Source organism: Platalea leucorodia, assembly GCF_965183815.1.
Source record: "Platalea leucorodia genome assembly, chromosome: 3".
Lineage (NCBI taxonomy): Eukaryota > Metazoa > Chordata > Aves > Pelecaniformes > Threskiornithidae > Platalea > Platalea leucorodia.
This window is the reverse complement of record NC_138825.1, coordinates 32197935-32220849: the sequence shown is the minus strand read 5'-3', so window position 1 is coordinate 32220849 and position 22915 is coordinate 32197935. Positions and strand designations below refer to the sequence as shown.

Sequence of the window (22915 nt, the reverse complement as noted above, 5' to 3'; positions counted from 1 at the left end):
GCAAATCTCGGGATTGAGTCCAGTATGCATGCAAAGTACTTGTCTGCAACTGATGTCGGGGCTGTGGTGTGCTGTGCTGGTAGAGGGTACCTTACCCGTCTCATTCCTGTTGGTGTTGATGGCACCTACTCGCGTACGCCTCCCTTGCCGCAGCTGGAGCAGAGGCTCTTCGGGCTGCAATTCCAATGGCAGCAACACTCGTTAATGCGCACGACAAATACGGGACCACCCTGGCAACATCTGACTGGCTGATGCACTCAAAGTCCTCACGCACGTTTGCACCTCTCCTAGGAAGACGACTGCTGTGGCAAGTCTGATTATCGCCGAGATGAAGTAAGTTCGCCCGATGACAACAAATGTGATGTGCTGGTGGCTGTTTACAAGCTATGCATGCAGAAGTAAATGGGGTCTGTTAGTGTTTGCTTCTCAGCTGCTGCTGGGAAACAGGCACCCTCCTGCCAGGTCAGACCAGCTACGTTACAGACCTCTTACAGCGGTTCCTCAGTCGCAGAGCTGGATGCATAGCTTGTAGTGAAATAGCCGTCCGGTACACAGAAGCTGCTACGGCAGCGCTTTACAGATATACATTGCAAAAGAAAGTGGTGATGTCAGACCAGACTGACTCTTTTTTTGTGTCTTACACAGCAGGCTTGCTCCCACCCTGGAAACTGTGGAGCAGAGGAAATATTGGAACATATTATCTATCTATATAAATCTACTTAAGTCTATTGTCAGATTGCATCTGACTGTGGTACTGGGTTTAAAACACCTGGGTAACAATTTACATATTATGTCAACAACAACATCTTTCCCCCTCCCCTTCCCCCTTTCCCACCTGCAGTGCAGAGCAAGCCAACTTCATAGCATCCTTCACAGCAAAATGGGTCTCTGCTGCGTCTTTCTGTCTTCATGAAACTCATTTAATTCTGGTACTTTAACACCTACTCCTTCCTCTGCTGCTGGTGCTATTGCAAACGAGAAATGTGGCTGGGTAACACTGTCTCCTTGGAAACCTGCCTCTGGCCTAAAAAGCCCGATTTGGTGCCTGTGTGGCACTGGAAAGCCAGAGACCCCGTGGGCTGAGCGCCTTTCAGGCTGGGCTGCTTTCACTCCAGATCCCTTGGTGAACAGAGGAATAAGCTGGCCTATTGCACCAGCAAGATATAATGGAAAAGAAAATAATATATTGGCCTGGGAGTGTAACAGGCTGCTGAGAGAAACCTGAGGGCAGCATACTTCTGAGGGGAGGCAGGAGCTGAAGCTGCCCGGGGCCAGGAGCTCTGCGATGGTGTGGTCTGGGAGCAGCGCGAGGGGCCCGCCTCTTCATTAGCCTGCAGATTTCCTAATAATTGTAAACAACGCTGACTTCAAGTCTACTGCCAGAGCCTCAGGCTCTTTAAGAAATAACCCCTACTCATTTATTGCCTGAGGATATTATTATTTCCAGAATGAACTAGTTGCGGATCACAATACTGGGCAGAATTATAGTACAAAGTGTGTTTTAGTGCAAACCTGCTTATGAAATAGTCACAAATCTTTGGACAGAAATGGGCACAGAGCCCCAGCCTTTTGTGTAGAAAAGTGCCCGCAGCTCATTTCTGCATCATCTTCATCCTGGGACTGGTCTGGACGGGGCTGGCTCTCGTGTGCCGTATGACAGCACGGTACAGCTCTACCTCGCTGCCGGGGAGGTCAAGCACAGCTAAGGAGCAGCTTCGCAGGGGGTAGGCCAGCTCTGTCCCCCGCCCCGGCCGTGCCAGCCCTGGGGAGGCTGCGCGGATTAGGAGCTCTTCAGATGGCTCTGAAGAGATCACTCTTACAACTGATACGATACACAAAATGATCCTGCTCCACTGAAGGGTCAGCTCCGTACCTCTAATGTGAAATTTCTACAGACAATCCAAAGGTTTGCTTTTAAGAAAGAAGTAATTCATATATACACATACTGCCTTCAGCATACTTTCCCTTAAAAGACTGCTGCCATCTTTTATATCATGAAAAGATGGACATGAAAGTGTTTTGTGCCAGGAATGGTAATGCAGTAAAGCAGAGTTCAGTTGCTATATACTGGTAATCACTATATTCCTCACTAAAAGTGATGCAATAAGAATGAAGCCAAGTTTATAATTCGTGTAAGCCCTTTCAATAAATATGTAATTGGAGATACATATATGTTTTTAATACTAGTTCAAGTCTGAACTGATTTGGTCTTTGGTCTTTCTGCTTTTGTGAATCATACTGCAATAGCAGCTTTTAGAAAAAGAAGTCTTTTTAATTTAAATTGGTCTAGGCAAACTCCACACTAAATATAGTGAGCATATGCAGTATATAAGAGCAAGGCAGGAAGAAGGATTATCAAAATAGCTGAAATAATTTTGTAAACGGCAGATACTGCATATCTATATGGTTTAATTGTCATTCCTATCCTGTCAGATCTGTGTGGAGGCAGCCACATGCTTAAGCACAACTTGGTCAAGTTAGTTGGTGCATTTACTCCTGGTTAGAGCAGGTCTGGGCTTTAATTCAGGGCTTGGGGTTTTTATCTTTAATGCAAATCGAAAGGTGCAAGTGCTTAGAACAGCTGTATCCTGGCATGATCTATTCTACAGACAGTCACCTTGAACCAACACTTGGAAATAAGCCTTGATATTAGCTCGAACAGGAGGTGAGCCAGGCACCTGTGAAGAAAAAGGCATTCTCTATTTCTGCCTGTTGGAAATTCTTCTACAGTTAGGCTTGTCTCAGATAAGCGTGTAGGCCTGAGCCCCGTCCTGGAATTATTTTGCCCAGTTCCAGGTTACAATGGCACTTTTCTGTTGGGCTTTTTCTTTGTTTATTTGTTTGATTTTGGTGTCCGTCCACAGAATGAAGGTGCTTAGCTGCAGGGCAAAGCTTCAGAGCTCCCTGGGTATGACAGTGAACGGGATGACAGGACTGCTGGATTCGAGGTCCAGAGCGGTGAGGAAGCATTCGATGGCTGCTTCGTTTTTCCCCTGAGCTTGCAAGACCTCTCCGAGGCTGTTCCAGGCCCTGTGACTGGTGGTCTGGATCCGGATGGCATCTCTGAGGACTTTCTGGGCCAGGTCCCTCCGCCCAAGTCTGCTCAGCACCAGGCCCTGTCAACAAACAAGTGATGCGCAGTTAACAACGGCACAAAGCCGAGGAAGAAACGGAGCGCCCCAAGCCCTCAGCAAGCTGGGCAGACGCGTGAGTGCAGGTGCAGGAGTCCTGTGGGGGGGAATCTCCACCTATTTCTGGATAAGAGTATTAATCAGCTGTTAAGCTCTGCTTTTTTTGATCGTGATGCGTAATTTAAAAAAACAATTGTGAAAATATTTTTTTTTAAGCAGAGACTGATTCAGCTCTGCAAGTGCTCCTGCTGCATGTTACTGGGAGGGCATATACCAGTGCTATATAGAGAAAGGCTACAGGCCCCTGAAGCATCCCTCTCTCCTTGAGAAGGTTACACTGGCTTCTAATCCCCAGGAAAACATGCACAGGTTCAATTACACCAAGTATCTAAATAACTCTTGCACATCTGGAACATCCAGCTGAGGCTGAGGTAAAGTCTCTCAGCTCCTACGTCTTGACCATACAGAAAGACTTTTCCTCTTGACAAACGGGGCTAGAGGGACGTGGCCCTCTTCCAGCCTTCCAGAGGCAGGCTGTATGTAACAGCATGGGGCCCTCTGTCCTCCTGCTATTTGCTCTCCAGTGTAGATCCTAAAGCAGTGTGGGGGAGAAGAAGGATGGAGGAACCTTGTTTAAAAAGCTGTCCTTAGGGTAAGAAAAGACACAAGTGGGTGTAACCATCTGGAAGGAACAGGAGGGGGAGGATGAAAGAAGTGGTAGGAAGAACATGTTTTCCTATAGGGCTCGCATGGATGCGTCTGAACCCACAAAGCATCTAATGAGCCAGACTCCCTTTTAATTATACAGCAGTCAACCACACCGAGCGCAGATGGTCACGAGGGCTTTGCAGGCCACAACGCATTAGTGGCATTTTTCTGCTTCCTCCTGAAGGCGCGCACACCAGGATGAACCTCCCACCAGTTTCGTCCAGGTGTGGCCTGTGGAAGAAGCAGCCAATGCTTTCATGTCACCCGCCAAGCTCTGCGTGGCCTCTGCCTGCCTGCACTCACCCACGGAAATGTCGGAAAGCGAGATGACTGCCTGCCTTCGTGCTTCTCCTGGGACTACATGGTATGTGGATGCATATATAGAAAGAAAAGCATTAGCTTCATCTTTAATGTGTCTAATTGCCTTTAGTTGATACAAAACGCCACAAGAAACCTGAAATCTCTTGCAACCAGAACCCAAGTACATTTCTGATGAAAGAATGGTGATGCTTTTGGAAGTAGCGAAGATTTTTCCTTTGTCTTGTTTTGTTTGCTTTTCCAAAAGTGCCGTTAGACGCAGGGTGCATCAACATGACTAACACCCTATAGCCAGTGGTAGTACTGACACCTACAGAAACACATCCCTTTGCCTGAGAGAAAAATTAAGAAACACCCATTTAATCAAGTATCGGCAGTACTGTGAAAAGTTTCATTGCCTCTTTCTTGCCCATAACTTGACCTGAATAATCAACTCAGTATCAAATCTGATCATTTGTGATCATCTAAAGATGCAGTGGGGATGTTTTTTCTTTAGGTTTTTTTTGTTGGAAAATGATGAGGCAACGGGCCCTACTCGTACCGTCCCCTAGCGAGCAGGCACGGGTGGCACAGAGGTACCCCGATGGGAGAGGCTGGTTCCTCTGGAGGTAGCTGCCCGGAGACGACCGCAGGCACGTAATGACAGACTGGAAGGAATTTGTGCAATTATAATTTGAGTCATCCGCTTGACAGGGATAATGAGGCACAGAAAGGGCAAGTACTGTGGCTATAGCAAATCTGCTGCTGAGCCAAGAATAGACGGGAGCTATCTCAGCTCGAGTTTGTCCTCAACCACAAAACCACTCTTCCTAAAAACCCATCCTGTTGCACTGGCCAAGCAGCACCGACTGTGCTCTCTGGTGGCCGGGGACCCATCGCTGTCCTCACCCTGACACTAAGCGGCATCAAGCCTCCCGACGCTCCCGGAGGGCCGCTGGCCCCGGAGGCACAGGGGCCAGCGAGCCCGTGCAGCTGCTGCCTGTCATCCCTCTCCAACGAGGAGGGGAATTCCCTCCCCGGCTGACATCTCGCGCCTCTCAACAATGCTGCAGTGAAATCCACCTCGTCGTAAACCGCTCGTGCAGCACAGCTCCCTTGTCTGCCCCAGCACCTTGTCGGTCAAGGACCAGAGGCTGGCATGGCTTCCCCCGCTACGCCTCCCCAGGGAGGAGCCGCTGCATTTACTTCGCCTGCGCTTGAGGTCCCTGCAGCTGTGCTGCAGCACTGGGAGGAGGCTGTACGCAAACCGCAGGTACTGCGTTCACCCAGGGAAGATGACGAAGCTGATGTCCACCAGTAAGTGCAGCACACGTGAACATTTGCTCATCGGTATTCAGTGCTTTCGAGCATGCCAGTTTAGCTGAAAAAACGCCTGAGAACCCTTAGAAAGGGTGCTCTCAGGCTCCCCAAAGCCAGGGGAAAGCCTCCTGTTCACACTGCAGCGTACTGCATGAGTAAAAAACTGCTATGTTTTTGGTGAGAAACACAGGAGGAAACATTTGCTAAAGGAGGTAAAGATTCCCCCGCTCCTTGCTTACATGCGTGCGTGTTAGTGCCAAAGCCTGCCCAGGTCCATGGCCCTTCCCAGGCGTGCCCACCGTCATGCTTCCCTCTTCGGACCAGGAACAGCCCCACATCCCCTTCTTGCCCATGGGCCTGGATTTCCGTGTGGCGTGGGCAAAAGGCGCCGTGCTTCAGACCCCAGGCCAAGCGGAGGTCGGGGTGCGGCCAACCCGCTCTCCAACCCAGGCCTGCAAATGTTCCCAAACCTCGGCACTGAGACCCACTCCTTCGCCCAGAGTGAGCCGCGACAGATGGTGTCAGCCTTTCCAGTGGGGCTTAACTGAACCGGCAGAAATATGCTGCTGGATGTTTAAAGGACAGGTTGAACATCATTAATTCTGCGTGCAGGAGAGTTTCTTGCTTTGGGTTTCCTCTCTCCCCTCCTCCCCGCCCTGCTCCTTGCAAACCGCAAGCATTTTGTTAAAGCTGGAGGCTGCACAATCCCCAAGCCTCACGAAGATGCAGCACTGAGCACTTCAGTTTTTTGTTTCCCTGAGGTATTTGCACTTGAGAGCTTCTCCTTGCTACTGAATTTCTTATTTCCCCATGGAGTCTGGCTTGCTATAAACAATGCCTGCATGTTGTTGCTATGTAGGTCCAGCTGGAATCTGCCTACAGTGCAAAAGAAAAAAATTATATATAAATTCAGAAAGCCACCCACTGACAGGCAATTTGCATTTTTATCTGGAAGATTTTTTTTTTTTAAAAAAGATTTTTCTAATGAAAGTTCAGTTCCTGAGTTTCTATGGAAACTCATCTGCTTGGTGTGCATGCATAATTTCATAAAGTCAGATCTCAGGAAGATGAGCAATTAGTATAAATACAAGCAGGAATGTGATTAAGGGTTTCATCCTCTTACTCTTGAAGATGGAGGGTGGGGCTGGGTTTTGTTGTCTTTCCTTGGTTTGTGTTTGTGTTTTGGCCAAATTAACGCAGAAATGGGTGTACAAGGTGGCCTCACTCCTCTGCCACCTCCTGGCTAGCACCAGCACTTCTGGTTTTGCCCAGTTATTTTCCTTCCAAAGATGGTGAGTACCTCTAAGTATGGTCTTCTCTGTCACTGTTGTTGGTAGTGAGTCAGGCCCTAAGGAGCAAGGAGGACCAGCTTCTTTTTAAACAACTCAAGCATATTATGAATAGTGAAAAACCCCAAACCAAATCAAAAGCTGTGTGGGAATCATCTTGCTTTTGAGCTCCCGTGGGCAGCATGTCGCTAGGGCTCGCACCAGGCCTGTGCTAGCCACACGTCGGCATTTCATGTGCTGCTTGCATTAATATAGCTGTATAGCGCTGGGATGCTAACTCACTCACTCAAGGAGGTCTTGAGGGTAACTTGTGCAGATTAATTTAATTTTCTTTGTTAGGTCTGAAGATATACTTCAGATCTTGTAAACAGAGGCTAAGTAGTGAAGGTTGCGCTTTCAAGCCAGACTGTAAAAGACAGCGCTGAAAGCACTGGAAGAAACTCATGTCAGGTGAAGGGCTGCGGCACAGCGAAGCCGGTACAGTCTAGCGGTGCATGAAGGCAGAGGGGAGACAGCAAATTTGGTTTGCTGATTTAGGGTGCCTTACGCCGGCAGCTAGACTCCCGAATTTATTGTTTTTTTAATTTCAGGGGACAGGGGAGGCTTTTTCAAAGGTATTTTTGACCTTGTCCACGTGCAAAACAAACAAAACCTAAGCCACTTCTATAGTGACACTGGGTTGGACTCCTTGCCTTCAGTGATGTGATACTTCTAGTAACTGACACTTGAGGGAGGCTATTTTTGTTTTAGAATAGGAGAGCCATATTTCAATTTAAGTTAGATGAGTAAAAAAGTGACTTATTTTCAATTTCCACTAATAACGAAAGCGAGCATAAGCCCCGCGTGAAGTCCCACTTCAGAAGGTCATGAAATTTCTGATCTGTGCCTTTATTTCCTTAGAGTTTGACAAAAACCTCCTTAAAGGTTGTTAGCTCATAGAATTCCCAGCAAACAGTGCAGAAAAGACATTATGAAAGTCTAGAAAATAATCCTCACGTACAAGCCGGGGTTTATTTTTAGTAACGAAAGTCAAAACTTCCTTTGCAAATGTTTAGTTCAAACACCTGATGAGCAGCAGGGAGTCATCCCGAGTCTTGGCATCCTGATCTCCTTCGACTAAGGTGGCACAGATTTACTTGTTCTTTCCTTTGGGGCTTGCATTGGAAAGACATGTCCAGAAAAACACTTATTTCATTCCTGGAAGATTGCTTTTTGTTTTGTTTGCACGGTCATCTCATTCTTGGAGAATCTGTATAGGTGAACTAGACTCTGTCCTTTACAAATTGATTTTAATAATTACTTTAAATGCAAGTTCTCTTTCTTTTCATGAGACTCAAATTCCAAAGTGAGGTTGTCTTTGATGCTTTTCTCAACTGAGCAGAGCATTTTCGCCCATTACTGTCTAAATACCCTAAGAAGTTTCCAGAATAAATTAGACTTCGCAGACTTTGCTGTTGGGCTTCTGCTAGTGCATGAGTTAATTAATTTCAAGGTAAATGGGGTATCCTTACTGTCTGCTCCGATCTGTAACACGGCATGTCACTAGTGGTTAGTAGGAGGGTAATCAGCAGCTGGCAAGATCAGGGCACGCTGCAGAAAAGTGCTCGTTCAAAAGTACGCTTATTCAGCAGAACCCTACAAAAAGCCTTTCAAGATGCATTTGGCACTTGGTGATAACAGTCTCACGTAACAGAAAAATCCGCACTGCTGCAGGGCAACATATGCTTCTGTAATTATTTAACAATCAGAGTAAGTTGTAAGCAAAATCTGTTGCACAAACCATGAAATATCCAAGAGTCCTTTTGGAAAATGGCAAAGATGCACCCTGGAAATCCTAGGTCTCCTAGAATACAGACAAGTAACTAGCCAATTGCTCTGTGATTCTTTCCCCCTCCACTCATGACCTTTGCATTTCTGAGGAGCCAGGATTTTTTTAAGCTGTGAGCAGCGAAGTGAGCTTTTGTTGTGCTGTCACTTAGCCACGCAGCGGCTGGCAGCGTGCGGGGTAGCTAATCATCCATTTTGCTGATTCAGTCCAGGTTGTGGCAAACCTGAGCTATACATCTGAGCTTTGTTCTCTAAAAATACACTGTAGGAATACCTGGAGCAGTCACGGTCCATTCGCCAAACACACTGAATTAGAGACCGTATCTTAATTTGCTGCCCTAACAAAGGGTGACTGGGATCCACTTCTGGAGGAAAGCTCGCCTTTCAGCGCTTCCGCTGCCTCTTTTGTCGAGAGCAGCTTTTCCTTCTCTTCCTTCCCCCTCTCCAACTCCTCCGCCGAAGCTGCTGCATCCCCTGTCAGTCAGTGACGCTGAAGTGCTGCGTTTGATAAAGCAGAGGAGGGGAAGGAGAGGGGAGGAGAGGGAAGGCAGGCAGGGCCACTGCAAAATGCAGCACGTGTAAAAGAAAAACGAAGGAACAGCACGGGAGGGGGGGGGGGGGAACTGGCAAGTGCTGGGAAAAGCAAAAACCCGAGTTTGCATCACGATTTGTAGCACTTGTGTGCTGCCTGTGGGTTTCAACGCAGTAGGTTTGACCCGGAGATTTCAGCTCCAGTACTGCAGGCACCAAAGGCAGCTTAAACAAAGGTGCTTAAACTTCACTGCAGCAGCTTGGTGTGCTCCAGACGAGCGTGAGGTAAGAGAAGAAATGAGACTGCAGGGAGGCATCAGGAAAGAGAGGCTAGCTGAGCGTGAAGACAGTGACGTCTTAAGCCCACCACAGACCTGGGCACACGGATATGCTTTACCAGCCATATCGAGGTAGCTTTGGCAGGGAGAGAAGAAAAAATAAAAGAAAGAAAAGATCAAAAGTGATGAAGAGCTGATGTGTTTTTCACAGCAGTGAATAACTGCAAAGGCACCATCTCGCCCAGGCCCCCCTGTGAGGCCAAGGCAAGCCCCCCCCGGCAGAAGGGAAGCCCTGTGCCGTGCTGCGCCCTGCCCTCTGCCCAGCCTTGCTGTCTCTATCTGAGTTCATCAAATGTTAGCAGGGATGTTTGTACCGTGTTTGAAGCTTAAATGTGATAAAACATTTATTGACATAAAAAGCAAAGCCTAAGGCAGCATTTCAAACCAGGAGGCTCTGATCTCTTCATAGGGAGGCTCATACAAGCCTAGGGAGAACGAAGAGTTTTTCTGCCCTGTTGGATTGTCGTCACTTAAGCTTCATTCAAAGCAGAATTGTTTGCTGCATGCTGAATATTCTCTAGATAGATCTTCCTTTGCTGAGACCTACGTGGAGATGAAGCAGCAAGCAAGGAAACCTAACAAGATGCCTCGACCACATGTTTGAGACTAACTAAATGCAGTATTTGTTTCGCACTCTCTTTTCCCAGGGAAGGCAAGATTTCTCCCAGCCCTGATCTTAGCAGTTGTCATAGTAATGTTGCAGTAGAGCGCACAGCAGCTTCAACTAGGACTCAAGCTCATGGTGTTGTCTGTGAAAACATGCACTAAGAGAAGGTTCCAAACTAATAATAAATAGTAATTTAGAACACGTAATTTATAAGTTAAGGTCCCAATTCTGTTATGCACTGTACCTGCTTCCCTGGCAGAAAGCCTTTGTTGAAACTAGCGAGATTCAGCCTAGATATATCCAAGTATTTCAAAATACATGCAGAATTGAGACTGATCAGCATCAGCAATGAGAGAAAAGGCATGCGACATACATGCAGGATGCTGAAGAGCAGCAGGTAACCTGCTGGCTAAAGCACTTGACTAGAAAGCGGCTGCTGTGCTTCATTGCCTGCTAATGCATTTCGCATTGAATAATCTGCCATTACTCAGGAAGAATTCAGAGAGCAGGGACAGGGTCAAAGGACAAACTTTGGGAGGCAGAAGCCCTGGGTTTAGGTGTTCTACAGGCTGAGCAGGGTTGAGAACTTGCCTCTCTTCTGCCCAGGGAGTGCATGCTAACTTCTAGCATATATTTTTAAGAAGTCAGGGCAGCAGTTAAGCACCCCCATCGCCCCCAAGAGGGGAAAAGCTCTCTGCCTCTATTTTGATAGTAAGCAGGTGCTTATGTTCTGTTGCACATAGCAAGATGCTGCTGCATATAGCTGGGGAATGTCTAGGCTTAAGACTTGGACACCCAATTAAGCTGAGAGCCCACAGTGTGCTGTGGCTGACGAACAGGGAATTTCTGACTGCTTATGTTTCCTCCAGTGCCAATGCTGGATCTTTCCCCAATTTTTAATGCACTGCTGTGCAACAAAGGAGGAGCTGCTGTGCACATTTCCCATGCATGCTATCTTCCCCTCTCTCTACAGAGTAAATCTTGTCTGAACGTATGAGTCATGACCAGGTTCTCCTAGATAACAGCTTCAGCTCTGCCGAGGGTCTCTACGAACCTCAGTCCCACAGAGCTAATTGCCAGAGCAAGCGCTGCATTTCGTATGTCTCTGAGGAAGGGTGTAGCGCAGCGAAGACACGGCTGACAGAAGCACATAGCATGCCAATGTAAATTACAGCAGATGCCTTCTGAAAGGAGAGCCGAGATATTTAAAAAATCTTAATTTGTGTAGTTTTCCACTACTGGCAGTCTCTGGGATAGCATGTTATTAATGACATCCTCCGCACAACTACAGCCGGAGCCTCAGAGTGCAATATCGCAGCTGAGCGCTAAGCTAGCTGAGCTGCTGGGAAACAGAGAGAGAGCTGGGCAGGAACGCGCGGCTGCGGTCCCGCCAGGGCCGCCGGCTTCTGCTCCGCTGCCTCTGATCCTGCAAGGAGCGTGTTTCCTTATCGTCTCTTAACGTAAAATCTCCCATAAGTCGTGAACCTTCATGCACAAAGAGATTTTGCTGAATTACAGATAGCATTTTCTGTTACATGCTCAAAAGAGAACGACTGAAGAATCTCATTGAGAAGATAAAAAATTAAAGACCTTTGATAAATACTGCACATAACATTAGTGTAAACGGAAGCTCCGGCGACACTGGAGAGCTGTGATGTTTTCATGTTTCCCGTTTGTTTGGCAAGAAGGGACTTCTGCTTCCTTCTCTCGACTGTGGCCAGCTCAGTGTATCGGGACAGCTTGCTGAAAACCTGGAAATCTTGCTAGTTCCCACCCCGCTGTTTGTGCAGCTGCGTCTTATGTACCAGGAGGCAACATATTCTGTTATTGGGCTACACGCTATTTTATATACTATATTACTATAGTTTATCACTCTGTCCTGTCTTTGATGTGATAACAGGCAGCCTAAATAGCACAGAATTTAAACTAATTATAACTGATTTCCTTGTTTGTGAAAACCAGTGTTTGAAGGTTGAACTATAAAGGGGATAGTCATTCCACCCCTTCTCCCTTCTGACACTTCCCTGAGCACTTTCTGAAATACCATTTGAGTTCAGCTGTAGACCAACTTGACTGCTACAGTTTCTAGGCTTTAATTCGATCTCAGAGCAAAGCACAGCACGAGGACAATTATGATTAGTAGAGTTGCAGTGGTATCTCGATGGCTGTGGATGGGAAACCACAACTAAAGCTAGTAATCTTCTGGAAGATCAGGTTGGAGCTCAGTGGAGAGGCATCTGCTGCAGGGAGAGATCAGGCCAAGGACAACGTCTTCAGGCCCGGATGCAAGTTTTATTCTCTAGAGACGATTGAACCACCCCAGGAACTCTTAAACAGGGGTTTAAGAAATGTATCAGGTTCTTTTCTTGTAAGGTGTTACACACACTTTAAAGAAGGGCTCGGAGAAGAGATGGGGAGTTTTGTCTTTCAGGAATTTATTTTGGTTTCTAAAGTTACGTAAACAGAGCCTGAATAATGCAGTAATGAGCACCTCAGGGATATGGAGAATAACTTACCACCACAGAGGAATGCAAGTGATTGGCACAGATAAAGAGGAGCTACAGATTCCCTGGAAACTGGGATAATCCACCTCTGAGAAGCAGAGCACCAGCCCTCCCGCTGATGGACTGAAATCTCTGCGCTGCGCAGCGGATCAGATTTGCTCCTTCCAAGGACCCAAACACCCCACAGGTCCCGTCTGTCGCTGATGAGGGAAATGCGCAGTTCCCCCAGGAGAGGAAACGGCCACTCATAGTATCTAAGTGACGGCTCCATGGCTTCAGTGTCAGAGAATCACTTATCACTTTGTGATGGCTCCACTGTCTCCTCTGGATGGAGGAAGGAAGCCTGGCAACTGCAGAGAAAGAGAGTGGGCAACAAACCTGCAAACCAACTCTGTCAGCTCCTAACTGGTGCTCAGGAGCCGTGATCCCGCTGCACAGCCAGGGATTTGCTCTGATGGCTGGGCTGCTGAAGCTGCCAGCTAACTAGTGGATTTGTAGGGAGGACGGCAGTGGGGGAGGGGGGTTTCTGCAGCAAAGAGAAATGAGGAGAACAAAGTGTTTGCAATTCCTTGGACAGTGAGTGAGCTAACAGACAAACTTATTAATGTGAGCATCCAAAATGCTCATTTCTCCTGTGGGAGCCAGTGACTAGAGGCAAAGACAAGTTCTCTCCCTCAAGCTCAGCTGCTTCAACACAAAAATCTGAGTTAAGAGGCTGCTCTAAGGATTGCTTTTCCCCAAGGAGAGCTTAGAGCAGTTATTTTGGGATATCTGAAGTGCAGGAACATTCCTGGGATTCTGCAATAAGCCTCAGAGCTGGGAAAACAGAATCTGCTACCCAGCCATGGTTTGGAAGGAGGCTACCAATCATCTCCAAAAGCCAAATGTTGCTTTACCGTTGTCCTGCTTGGTGGAGCTGCAAAAGGTACGTGCCAAACAGGCATAATATCCATTGGGAGAGCTTCTCTTAGGGTCAGATTAGAATTAGTTTTGATGGCTGTCTCCTCCCCAGCCTATAACCCACCTATCTGGGACTTGCAGAGTACCACTGCTGTACCGACGGGCAGAAAGCAGCTGTCCTGACGGCACCCAGCACGACTGGGGATGCTTCCTGCCACCACAGCCTTACGCACGAGGAGCGTGCAATCACTTGACGGGGAATTCCAGTGGAGATCACTGTCGCAGAGGAGGCTGCGCTGATGGTCCACCAGCAAGTGTTGCACTGCTGACGTGCCATTTTTGGGAGGAGGTGTAACTAGCTATGTCACCCTGCAGAGCAGGCTGAAAATAGGACTGCACTCACTGTGCCATGTGGCTCAGTGGTATGTCAGGACATGTATTTTTAGGAAATTCCTCCTTTGGGCAGAAAGGGTGAAGTGCTTGGCCTGGTTTGCAGGCTGCTGGCTTTGCCCAGATCTTTCATACTGGAGTGTGGGAGCATGTTAGCCACCAGTCGGTCTGTGGATGCCCTTAGTGCCTGGATACAGTGCCAGTCCTAGTTACCTATTGATCAGGGTGGTTGTGGAAGGGTGAAAGATGGCTGGTCTGCTGCTGTGCTTTTCTTTGTCTCAATGCATGCATGCTTGCTCTCTCTTTGCTGGGGCTTTTCAGAGAGGGAACGGACCTCCAACAGAGCAGGGATAGAGAAAAAAGTAAGGAAGATCAATGCCTTGGGAAGAATATGGTCTCTGAGGAGCGGCAATAAAAATGTACCTTCCAGAATGAATGTGAGGGGAATAGTGAACTCAGAGAAGATAGCTCATGCAGAGAGGAAAGAGAGACAGAGAGAGAGAGAAGGAAAAGCAGACGGTAAGTAGGGGATTTAAATAAGCTTCTGGAGAGGCAAAGAGGAGTTTGACTTGGGGAGGTACTTTTTGGGTGCAGCATAATGAAAAAATGCAGTACATCTCCATGCCCAGCCAGTTACTGATGCACAGACAGTGCTGTGACTTGTCTGACCCCAGGAGAAGGACAAGGTAAGGCAGTGCTGGACTCAGAATCAAATTCTTCTCTCTGACAGACACTTGCCGGCTTCCTCTTTTCCCCAGAACTTCATTCCTATCAGGCAGCATGTGTTCAGTTCCAGCGTCTGGGTTGTGATTTTTTGGCAGCTGCACAAAATCTCTGCTATTAAATCCCACCTGCCAGTCTCATGTCTGCTCCCACAGACCTTTGCCTGTTAGCAAATGCTTCAAAATCACGCTGCCAGGCACAGCACATCATTCTGCAATCCTACCTCAGGCAAAAACCCTCATGCAAGGACTCCTTTTAACTTCAGTGGGCTGCAGGAGGGAAAGGCTAGAGGACAGGCCTCTGGATTACAGGCAGAAATACTCATTTAGGTCATGGTTTGCACTGCATTCTTTTCAGCACTAATGTAAACCAGCTATTTTTCCCCTGAATTATCTGAATAATACTATTTTGTCTGTGACATTTTAAGAAGCTTTCTTTTGAGACATGTTCCATGCTATAGCTGTGCAGTAAGAAGAATTTGTGAACTTCGTTCAACAGAATGTGTCCATGTGAAGTCATTCATCCCTTCTTTACAAATTCCTCCTTTCCCTTCTCTTGCTTCTTAGCAGCCCCAGATGAGCAATGCCACCAATGTGATGTGTGCATACTGTATGTCGCTTCGTTGTTGAAACAGTTCATTAGTAAACAAAATGCTGAAATACAGCTTGCTCATCTATCCTGGATAAGAGATCGATCCACAGAAGTAACTGCAATTTTTAATTCTGTACGGGGAGAAAGGACTTAAACTTCCACATAAATCACCTGCTATAATATTTCACTATCTGACTTTCCCCAGCATGAACCTAGGCAATGAGGCTGCGCTTTTGGTGCAAAGGACAATATCTCTTGGAGATGGCCTAAGCTACTTGATTATGGTTTTCTAAAATTGCAAACAAAAGAGACAATCAGTGCTTTTTGATGTGGACATCTGTCAGCAGAGAAACAACTGCTAATTGTCATGTAATAACCACACCAGACACTTCCATAGCAGTCATCTTTCTGGAAGTCAAGCATGAAAAAAACTGTTACTCATCCAAGCACCAAGCATATTTTGTCCGGATCTGGCTGGATTTCTGCAACTGTTTAAAACTCCGAAGTGATATGATGCTCTCTTATAGACAGATACTTGAGATCAAAATATTTAGCCAAAATACAGCAGTCACTAATTGTTTTTTTTGGCATGTGATTAAGGTATCTAGCTTTCTACTCTAATTTTTGCCTTTTAGGTTTAGAAGCAATGTAGGTATACTGAGAAAAGGTGCTGATATTCTTACATAAATACAAGCACGTGGGATTTGTAGAGAACTGGTTCAGCAGCAGAACTATCTAGTTGCACTTCACCATTCAGAGGAGTCCTCGCTCCTACAGAAGCACACGGGAGCTGTCAGTTTGGCAGGTACATGGCTCTACATGAGCTCTGAACGATGTTAAAGCAGTACAGTGCTGTCTAAAACCATGTGCGGGGAGGAATAGCTAATTCTCTTTTTACTAAAGGATTGACTCTAGACAGCCTGCCGTCTATAAAAACCATACACGTGATTTCCTAAAGCATCTGCATACCTCCTCTGCAGGCACGGGCTCACCAGCCCATCACTTCATTGAAAAGAATGGAAAAAATGGCTGCAACCTCTCCAGAGACACCAGGTAAAGGGATGACTTCTAATGACTAGTAATCTGAACCAGGTTTGAATTAACCAAAAACTTCTGTAGAGTATCTTTTGTTTAGATGGCACCAGAGCTGCCTGCTCTACAGACCAGTTATTTTGCTGGTTACATAGCTTGGCAGCAGTCTAATGATGGATACTGTATTTGGAGGAGGGAAAAATGCATTTTCTTGAGAACTGCCAGAGGGAAAATATTGGATCATCAGGAAAGAGGGTAAAATCAATCTCTCGTGATTTTTGGCAAACCAGTGAAAAAACTCAACTGCCTAAATGTAATGAACTGAGTAACTCCTGCAATCACACAGAAATGTACACATCAGATACATTTCAGTGCTGCCCACAGACCTGAGAAAAAAAAATTAAAGCACAAACATTGTGAAGTCTTTTTAATCCCTACGGAATGACAAGGACATTTACTGAGCAGTACAAGCCCTAGCACTGCATCCATTCCCGAGCCTAGCGAAGCCCTTTCACTTTAACGAGGTTGGTCTGCCTCTGTGCTAGGAGGAAGGGGCATGGATACGTTAAATGAACCAGGCTGTGTCTCTGAGATGCGGAGGGAGGCAGCAATGCGGAGAAGACCCACCGTGCAGCGGTACGACACGAGTCCAGCGCTCATGTGCCTGGGGAGCACCGGAGATGGTGAGCGAGGGAGAGGGGCATCCTCAGTGGTGGTTGCTGTGTCAAAGCCTCAACAAAACACAGGCTCCAGCAGCAGCCCCTGGTGGGGATGATGTACTTGTAAAACATTTACATTTTCAGCAGGATGTTTCTAATTAAACTCAATTGGTTTGAACACCTGCTGGGAGTGACTGCTCTGCACCTCACCTCCCTCTCCTCCTTGAGCACAAAGAGGATGCAACTGCCTAGGCTACCCCATAGCACTGTGTTCCTTCTGTGCACTGACAGTAATTGAGAAAAAGGATGGCAACAGCCGTGTTCTGTGTTTGCTGCTGTTCTAGGAAGTGCTTTCTTTTCTCTTCTGTTTTTTTTCTCCCCAAAGCATAAGACGGCTCAGGTCTTACAGCCCTTTTGTGAGAGTGGGGGATTGACAGGGCTTTGTGTAGTTTCCTGGCTGTAGGGCATCATGATTGATACCGATAATAAATCCCTCAGGACTGAAGAAAGTACCTGTACAGATCCTGACTACAATCAGATCGATGGGTATTGAAGTATGCTATGGTTAGTGGTGCAAGGCAGAACAGCCAGCTGTCACTCACGAAATGCTTTTTAGCCTGTCTTATGAGCACAGCCTGACTTGGAACATTTTAAGAAAGGGGTTTATTGATACTGCATTATATTGTCTGAGGTATTTATGGTTTTGCCCAGAAAGGTCTAAGACAACCTTCAGAGAAAGCTGCTGAAATTGTGTGGCCAGCCAGCAGGACTTCTGGTTTGTGATTACTGTCCTAGACTCCCTTTCTGCATCTTTAGGGAGCCAGCACTTGTCAGTAAGTCACGCCTCAAAAGGATTCTTGAATGTATTGGCCTTGTTGTACTGTGGCGTTGCCCTGCTGTGAAATGAGAAAAATGCATTTACTGTGCTGCGGCAGGAGGTCAGCATCCCAAATGTTCTCCCCTCCAACAAGCTCGCTGGGTCAGAATAATTCTGTTTTGGATTGTACAGGACAGTCTCCTGGGTAACGTGCTTCACAGCAATGCTCGGGGGGAACACGCCCTTGAATGCAAGGCAGTCAATGAGAGTTATAATTACCGTGTTTTATAACCTCGTTCATTCAGGCAGGGAAGGATACTGCTGAAGAGATCTCAAACAAGAGAAATGATAGATTTGCAGCTACATAAATGGTTGTTGTTAATATGATTTGAAACCTGGATGGCAGAAGGCGCTCTTTTGTCCACTGTGCTGTCCAGCGTAACACAAAAAATGCACAGACTAGTTTTAAACTCAGTAGGGCATAAAACTCCAACTTCAGCTACCCTCTCACAGAGAAGGGGATGTAAAATCCACTCTGCATCGCCGAAATCTTCCGATTGCATTAAGCAAGGTCTTGGCTCAAGGCCAGGTCCCAGCTGTCCCTGTAGCGATAATGACTGCCCTCCCTCAGGGTGCTGAGCACAGGCAGAATCCAGCTGCATTTTCACAGAGGCACACTTGTAAATTGCCTGAACATGGTAGTGTTAATGCTTCTGGGATGACAAACCAAACCTATAGATGTCTCATCAACAGCAAGCTCCATGCAGAATGGGTTTTATTTTCGGAAAAGCCTGGAGGTAAAAAAAATAAAATCTCCTGGTACAGTTTATCTGATGCTTTGTTTTTGAGTGTCCTTGATGCATAACAGCATGCTATCATCTCTAAAGATTAAAAACAATCCCTTCTTATTGCTCTGCTGGGTATTTTCAAAGAAATTCATGTACAGATGAAAACAAATAAAAACAATGCCCAACGGCTCTGCAGAGATCCTGGGCCTCTAGTTTCAGGTAGTCTGGAGACAATTTTAAACAAACATGGACCTCTTAAATCCTTGGCTACAGCTCCGGCGAGGACATGTTGGCAAAACTTCAGTAGCTTTAATGGGGTGAGGCTGGTTGAGGATTTTCAACATCATCTCCATTTTGTGGTTTTTAGGGTATAGCTTAACTAGGATCTAAAGCTTATCATGTGCAATAGTGGATTTTCATTATTTTTTAAACTGGAGCTTCAAGTTAAATAATACCACCTTTGCTCAGGCTTGGTTTAAACAAAAATTCAAAGTAACCAGTTTGGTTTTCACGATGTTAAGGTCCAGGTTTTTTGACAGACTAAGGCACGGGTAGAAAAAGTCACCCTCCTATCATCACTACAGGATTAGGGCCCAAAATGACAGAATTAAATGCAGTATAAACTGAGAGCGCCTCGGGCAGTGATGAAGGAACAGTTCAGCTCGCTTCAGTTAACATGTCTTTTGCTTTACCCAGTTGGCTTTATTGTTCAGAGGATCTGGTCCAGTAGGAAAATGAAATCCCTCCCCCAGCCTCCATTCTGGTTCCAGCCTTTGCTGCTGGCTAGCTCTGACAGACAGCTGCAGGAGTTTCTTCAGGAGAAATCTGTGACACTGCTGCACTTAGGAACAGTCTGAAAACAGGCTTTCTTCTTCACTCCTGCTTAGGCACTAGCTTTGCTCAGGCTGAAAAACACTCCGTAGAGGTATACTTGAGGGTCTGTTTTTTAAAGACTGGGCAAACTCATTCACAAAATCACTTGCAAGGCAAAATAAGTCCAGACAGAACTAGCATAAGAGGCTTGTGCCAAAGACATGGTTGCGAATATTGATTTAGGGGTGGTGGTGGTAGGGGGGATAACAGGGACGATGTTGAATACAAAACCGTGCTGTGTTGCTGATAAACAGCCCCACGATGCAGTGTATCGCAATGCATAGGAGGGAAGCCACAGCAGGTCCTGTTCAGACTGTACCTGCTGCAGAGTTTCATTCCATTTAAAAAAAAACAACTCTTATTTTTTCAATTAACTTTATAACTGCTATGCACTGCCCACCTGCTTTGCTGCTGTTGAAGTCTGTTTGCTCTTAAGTCTGTATGCTAGCTGGGTGTTGAAACCACCCTCAAGTCTTTGGACAGTAGTATCTAAAAAATCCCTCCCATTGCCTCCCCTCACCCTCTTTAAGGGGTTAGACTTGTTGCTTATCAAATACTTTGTCCTCGTTAACCTTGGCCATACCCTATCCTTTGCTGTGGAGGCCAGGGCTGCTGACCACAACTGCTGGTAGTTGGTTGCGTGTGGTGTAAGAGCACTGGCAGCGGTGCTTAGGATGTACAATATCGCAGAAAGCTGGTTGCTTTCAAGGCCTTCTTTGCTGCTTCTCCTTCGGATGGGGGTTAGTGGAAGCACAGCGGCTTTGTTTGGGATAGTTACTTTTTATCCCTCCCCTGATTTACCTCTTGAAGTGCTGATTTCCCAACAACCTGGAGCAGCTGTGAGAGCATCAGGTTCTTGTGTTGTGTGCAGTAAGCAAGGGACGGTAATGTTTTAAGCACAGTTACTTAGGCTTGTCAAAGCTATATGTAGCAGTGCTAGCCTCTGGAGGAAGGGGGTGGCATCCACACTTACGAAACTGCTTCCCTAACCCCCTTCCTTGAGAACAACAAATCCTATCTAACATCTCAAGCCTAGGTAGCGTTAAAGGCACAGTATAGGTTTTTCTTCCTTGCCCCAAGCACTAGGATATACTACCATAGATACCCAAAAGCCATCGTAATTCCTTTTAATTTGAAAGGTTTCACCTTTCACCATCAGCTCTGTGGTATCTGAGCAAGGGAAGTCTCTTCTAAAGGGAGCTTTCTTCGAATAGGAGACGCAGAGAAGCAGTGCCTCTGGTTCCTCTCAAACCGTGACAGGCTCTATGACCACCAAGATGGAAAAAGTTTGCAAGTCGTCTAGTTCAAAGTATGCAAAAATAACAGGGCTGCACTTCCAACAAGGCTGCTCTTCTGTCCCTGTTTGATGCCAGCTTGTGAAATTGAGTAGTTCAAGACTATCAAGATTTAATCCATTTACAGAATTTCAGCTGTATGAATTTGATTGGAAAGGATTTGCGCTGCATATATATATCGTGACTTGTCATAGCTTCCTGCATTGACACTACATTGTGTGTGCATTCTTATTCCAGTGACTAGCTACATTGAAAAAATCACTTAGTACAGCTGACCAAGCTAAAAATAAATTTATGAAAAATAGGCTGCCATTTGGCTCAAGGATCTCACATATACGGCATTTTTACTTTGTGATGCTGCTATTTTTGATGCTGCTATTTTCTATTTGCTGGTTTGGGAAAGCTGATTTCAAACAATGGGTTACTTCCAAACCATTTCCTTTGATTGTTCTTCATTCACTATTCAAAGTAAGAGATTAGTTAAAAATGGTATATGCTTCCAGTCTGTCTGATTTGCTGTGTCAGCCAGCAAATTATATATAATAGAGACTTTCTCAGAGAACGCAAAATCTATGAGCTGAGAAAGTCATCTAACCACGGGTGACTATGGTGATATTCAAAGAAAAATAATTTAAAGCTGCAGAAATGTGAAATTAACACTTATCTCAAACACTTGCACAATCATTTATCATTAGTGAGAAGCAGTTCTGAGCTTTCAAGGTTGCTTCTTTGACCTATTTGTGGTATTCTAGGAACAGCAGCAAAGAATCCTAAAGCGAGGGTTTCTGCCCCTGAAGCCTGGAAATCTCCAGGGCTTGTGGATTTTATCAGCCTCTCTCTACATTTATTTACTTTTCTTGCTCTCAAGGCAAGACACTTTTCAGGCAAACAGGATACCAAATGGTCCATGAACCTGGTGCTGAAGATACTGCAGGCACTTTTGCTCTTAATGTGCATGACATATGTGCAGAATCTCTTACTCTCACTGAAGTCGCAAGGAGAACCGATATCTGCTTGTACCTGCAGAACTATCCTCATGTACATCATCTCAGTTCAGAAAAGATGCAAAAGCTGTGGGGTCTGGCTGTATGTTAACAAGTTGATAAACTCTCCTACAACATCAAACTTTGAGCCTCACAATGCAGTACGGGATCATATATGACTTTAGAAATGCTTTACTGTGGCATTTGTTTAATTTGACCTAGCTTCATTTATCTGTATTAGTCACTCCTGTGCTCTGCCGAGCTGCAGGTGACAGCCTCACAGAGAAAATATCACTGCCTGCCAATCTGGCACAAAAATTACTATAACTAGAAGTTCAGAAATTCTACACATTTTGTTTAGATGCAAGGGAATAATACTGCTCTCTTATTAAAAACCATACAGTCCCATAGAAGTGCCAAACCTGCTTGCCATTAGCTGCTTTGGGAAACACTGCCCAGGGGAATATCTAGGTAAGGATGAAGCTAACCTTTCTCCTTGTTTAAAAACATAATCACAATCTCAGAGCTGCTTGAGAATTTATTTTAAATGCAATTCATAGTTCATCCTTCGCTACCAATTAGGTTTGGCTGGGTTGGTATGTTATGCATAAATGTGCTGAACAAGTGCTATATTTCAGCCGTACGCTGCCTCTTTAGTGCTGGTTCATGTCATGTTCAATGCAGGTGCTAAGGTCTGCAATACATAGATTGGCTTGACAGGTTGCGGAGAAGAAGGGAGAGCTGTTGCTTGTAACATGAGAGACAGAGACCGCAAGGACAGGTTTACCACTGAACAGCAGTGGCGTTTGCCATGCTAATAAATGGAGCAGCAGCTTTTCATGAGCCCCAGGGTTAACAGCCCCAGACACACGAGAGCCAAAGCATGGGTAGTGGTTTCCCAGTGGCTCTCCATTTCAGGTATCCAGCGTTGCGCTCGCTCAGCCTCCTGCTCTAGTCGCTTCAGGATCACTAGCTGCTTACAAACGAGGCTTTACTCTTTCAGCAAATGAGACTCCTCCTGCCCTGGCCTGGCTAGTTCTGCAAGGCAAGTCCTCTTGAGAATGTGGCTCTTGGTTTTCTTACTCCGCTATACCCTGGGGCACAGCCCACTTACCAAATGGCACTGGGGACCTGTCCCCTTTCCAAAGCACCGGACCCCAACCAGAAGAGATTGCTCAAGGGATGCAGGAGATGCTCCTTCCATCTCAGGTTTCATAACCAAATCTGAGCGCGTTAAACCAGCTGACACTACATTTCTTAGCTCTGAGGTACACAAACGTGTGTGTGCGTACACACATACAAACACACTTAC

The 22915-nt window shown here is 46.1% G+C and overlaps 1 protein-coding gene across 1 annotated transcript in view; it reads right to left on the bottom strand.

Annotated features, from left to right (window-relative positions):
* Nucleotides 1-2812: 2812 nt before the first annotated feature.
* TTC7A (tetratricopeptide repeat domain 7A) overlaps nt 2813-22915 on the bottom strand; it is a gene marked incomplete at its 5' end in the record, with an annotated part of 175886 nt that continues 155783 nt past the window's right edge. Inside the window, one exon of the mRNA XM_082307008.1 lies at nt 2813-3116. Coding sequence (XP_082163134.1) covers nt 2895-3116 — 222 coding nt within the window. The 3' untranslated portion in view covers nt 2813-2894. The remainder of the gene's footprint in view (nt 3117-22915) is intronic.